Source organism: Eurosta solidaginis, chromosome 4 (assembly GCF_040869045.1).
Source record: "Eurosta solidaginis isolate ZX-2024a chromosome 4, ASM4086904v1, whole genome shotgun sequence".
NCBI lineage: Eukaryota > Metazoa > Arthropoda > Insecta > Diptera > Tephritidae > Eurosta > Eurosta solidaginis.
Genome location: NC_090322.1, coordinates 127708546 through 127712695, shown reverse-complemented (window position 1 = coordinate 127712695; position 4150 = coordinate 127708546). Strand labels below are relative to the sequence as shown.

The following is a 4150-nucleotide window of genomic DNA, read 5'->3' as shown; positions in this document are numbered from 1 at the left end:
GCCTCTTTTCACCGGATCTGGGTCTAGAGGTCTCTTTTCGCCTACCAGATCACTGTAGTGTTTACCAAGCGGAAATGCTGGCAATACACAGGGCTGTGAATCATCTCGGGTCTATGCCTAAGGATGGTAAACGGGTGTTTATTTTCTCAGACAGCCATGCCGCATTAAAGGCCCTGGACTCATTCGTCGACAACGCAAAGTAGGTCACTGAATGCCGCAGATCTCTTAACGAGATGGCTCAGCACTTCAGTATCAGCCTTATATGGGTACCTGGGCACAGGGATATTTAAGGCAACTTCAGAGCAGACGAGCTGGCCAGAAGAGGCACCACCGACCATATCCTTCCGGGAAATGATTCGGTAGATATACCCATGGCTACTTTCAGGCTTCGTGTGAACACAAGCACTTTAAGAATTACAAATGGACTATGGTCAGCCATGTCATCGTGCGAAGCATCCAGGCTAAACTGGCCCTCATATGACAACGGGCGCACAGGAGCGCTTCTGATTTTAAACAAATCAGTTCTATCGTCCCTGATAAGGGTTCTAACAGGGCATTGTTTAATAGGCACGCATGGTGCTAGAATGGAGGCAACGACCTTCGACTATTGTCGCAGCTGCAAATGTACAGAAGAGGAAGAGTGTCCAGCACCTTCTCTGTCATTGTCCAGCGCTTAGTAGGTGTAGGTTGGCCATCCTTGGTAAACCTTTTCTACATGACCTTGCTGAGGTCTCTAGCTATGAAGTCAAGGCTTTAGCAATTTCCACGAAGTGGTTTGACCTGCTTTAGGCAGGGTAGGGGTCCTCTTTGAGACCGTATAGGGTATTACAATGGGCCCTTTGGTGGCCTAAGTAGTGAGCTGTTACCATAGTGTCCAGCTCAGCCCTTGCAACCCAACCTAAACTATCGCCAGTGAGTAAGGCGCTGATATTAGGGAGGTATCCACTGGGGCAACAGGTATCAGGAGGGATGTTGATGATTTCTAGGTTTACATCGCCTGACCGGACAGATAAGCCGTGACGTTTTAAGACACTGTCCCTGTGGCCGATGTCGGGATCAAATATATGATATTGCACTGAGTGTGTATGATAAACGCGAGACCGCCCCCATTTCCGCTCTCGCGATCTTTTCTGTGGACATTATACCCAGAACAGGTCTGCAGAGCAGATCTTGCTGCGAGCTTAGTCTCATCAATCGCAGCACACAGCAATGCGGATTTTGTGCCGCTGCACGAAATCGACTATCTCCGTGATCTTCACAGTTAATCCATTACAGTTTAACTGCAGAATTCTGAAGTGCAGCAGGGGAGACGTCGTCACTCTAGGAGTATGTGAGGGTGACTACGCCTGAGTTGTGGAAGGCTAGGACGCAATTGCTGTTGGGGCCCTGGGACTGGACGTCCCTGGGTAAGCATTGGGGTACCCGGTGTATTTGGGTTTGCGGCCTGGCAACATGGCGCAATGAAGCCCGTCGAGGCGTTCCCGTCGCGGGGACCAGAACATCTAGGAAAGTGGCACCGTCCAAGGAGGGGGAAGATGACGGGGGCTGATGATCGGCATTGCTACCGACTCTACTACGGAGATTGTAGTTATGAGTGGGAGCGGCCGTATGAGCTGGTGGCGCCGAAGGGCGTAGACTACGGGACGACCTTGGGAGTGAACAGCAAGGATCCACAAAATATTTATAAAAGTTACGAGGACATCGGGTTTTGGGATCTAGTCCAGAACAACCTGTCCGATGTAACCATGCCTTGCACGTGATACAACGACAAGAATATGACCGTCCTAAAAAAGATTCTCTTCCGTCAAACCCAGCAAAACCATTTCTCTGTACCGGGGTCAGGAGACGGACCCGGATTGAGTTCGATACATTCCCGGATCAGGAGAATGGCGCAGTCCCGCTGCAAGGAGCTGCTGGGAGGATGCCATTTTGTGGGAGGGACACAACAAATTAAATGGGTTTACACTGAAATGACGCTCCTTGGTCGGGAAAAATCGCGAGTCGCTCCGGTACATAGGACCGACTGCCTTGGGAAGCGAAAAGATGGTTGGTGTCATGTGGGTACACGTGGCAAGCAGGACATACATTATGTATGTCGGCATTGATTCTGGATACTAAGAGTTAAACGTGTTACAGTAGCCAGATTGAAGTGGAGCTGGAGTAACTCGTGAGAATTTATAATACTCAATTACTGAGATACATACAATATTATAAGTTTCCTTTTAACACCACGCACAATGCAAACCATTTTATTATTCAGCCTATTTATCATTGATATCATATATGTAATATTACATATATGCTTTTTGATAAAAAAAAAAATGGTTACAATTACAAAACTTATGCTCTAAACTGTACACTAGACATCATTTTAGCAGTCGAGCTCAAGGGTTTAGAGTTACACCACTTTCACCTGACTAATGTCGCGTTTTTCAATCATGCGCATTTGCTTTTTCTTCATACGTTTCAGTTTCACAGGATTCTTAATGACCTGCACCACTTCAGCTCGTCGTTCATTGGCCAAGCGTCGTTCAGCATTTTTAATACGTCTTTGTTTCTTTAGCTCAGCTGCTTCCTTATATTTCTCCCTAATTTCGCGTGAAACTTCTTTAATGTGTCGCAGTTCGTTACGCAGTTCCATTTTCTTTTCAAAACTTAGCCGGGGTGTTGACTTTTTGATTGTAGAGAATCTATTAAAAGGGAAGACATTTTTTTAGTGTTTTTTAATTTGAAGTTTAATCGAGAGATTTGCACACGATTATTATTTTTCCCCACTTGTTGAAGTATAACGGCTACAAACAAATTAAGGACTTTTAATGTTTATTCGGCAAGGTATGCTTTTCCTGAGCAACGCGAAATTATTAAAAACAGGTATCAATTGATATAAGCCGTGGCGGAACCATACATAGAAATAAGCTAATTCATGCCGCTCGTAGACTGTCGCTCTGGCAACAAACAAGACATAAAATTTTCGATACAGAATTGTGCGTTGACAGATGAGTAAATTGCATGCGGTTGAATGGGGAGCGTCAAATAGGATATTGGGCGGTTATAGGGAGTAGGTCAATCAAGTTAACATTTACCAAAATCATACCTACATAAGTCATAACATTCACCATTTTATGTATGTAACGCTTAGACGGCGCACAACCAACGCTACTAATTTTATTAATAACGTACACTGAATGTTCGGTCAAACTTACTTCTTTTTTGGTGTTTTCCATGGTCGCCCAGATTTTGGTAATCCGCGCATCGGCTGGTTTTCAGTGGTTTTCTTCTTCTGCACTACCTTTGAAGCATTCCTTGTTTTCGTTTTGGTTGTGACTGCTGCTGTTTCTACAGCTACATTATTTTCTGTAGCAGTCGCTGTAGTTTCTGTTACCTCTTCGGTGTATAACTGAGTTTTATCTTCAGACATTAATTTATTTATTAAGTTTCCTAGCTAAAATTAAAAGTTGTTTTTCAAAATGTGTTCACGTGTTTCTGTTTTGGCCAATGTCGCAGCTGGCCAATATGAGGTCCACGGTTGCCAGACCATTCTTTCAGTTCGGACCAAAATTAATCGAAAAAAGGACCAAATCTCAAAGATATAGACCAAAGCGCATATACGCCAATTACACGGCACAAGTATCCTTGTGCCAATTACCAATTTGCACAAGGATTTGCTCGGTGTGTGCAGTGTTTGCGCTATTTGCGCAGAGAACTGCGCCAAAATCAAAACGATTTTGATATTTACGCATGTCTGCAAATATTGCACAGGCTTTTTTCTTCGTGTGTGGTGAATGGTAACACAGTTTACCTGTTGTTGTTGTTTTTGTTGTTGTTGTTGTTGTAGCAATGCTCGCCCCACCTAATAGCTGCGACCGATCACAAATTGTCATCAATATCCTCTAACGGGAGTCCAAGGAAACTTGCCGTTTCAACAGGGGTGGACCATAAGGAAAGGGGTGTTAGAGGCGTTGGTTCCACATTACAATTAAAGAGATGGTTGGTGTCATGTGGGGACACATTGCAAGCGGGGCATACATTTTGTATGTCGGGGTTGATTCTGGATAGGTAAGAGTTTAACCTGTTACAGTATCCAGAACGAAGTTGAGCAAGAGTGACACGCGTTTCCCTGGGGAGTATGCTTTCCTCTTCCGCGAGTTCT

General features: G+C 44.7%; 1 protein-coding gene across 1 annotated transcript; it reads right to left on the bottom strand.

The window, feature by feature from the left end:
- Positions 1-2215: 2215 nt before the first annotated feature.
- Positions 2216-3511, bottom strand: LOC137248183 (coiled-coil domain-containing protein 86). Its single transcript, XM_067779050.1, has 2 exons — positions 3204-3511; positions 2216-2690 (listed from the first exon to the last, which is right to left on the bottom strand). The coding sequence occupies exons 1-2, from the start codon at positions 3416-3418 to the stop codon at positions 2399-2401; spliced, it is 507 nt and encodes a 168-aa protein (XP_067635151.1). The 5' UTR covers positions 3419-3511; the 3' UTR covers positions 2216-2398.
- Positions 3512-4150: the final 639 nt, after the last annotated feature.

Coding starts and splice junctions, on each gene's coding strand:
- LOC137248183 (XM_067779050.1), bottom strand. CDS start 3,418: ATGTCTGAAGATAAAACTCAGTTATACACCGAAGAGGTAACAGAAACT. Junction 2,691..3,203: donor TGGAAAACACCAAAAAAGAA/GTAAGTTTGACC, acceptor CCCTTTTAATAG/ATTCTCTACAATCAAAAAGT.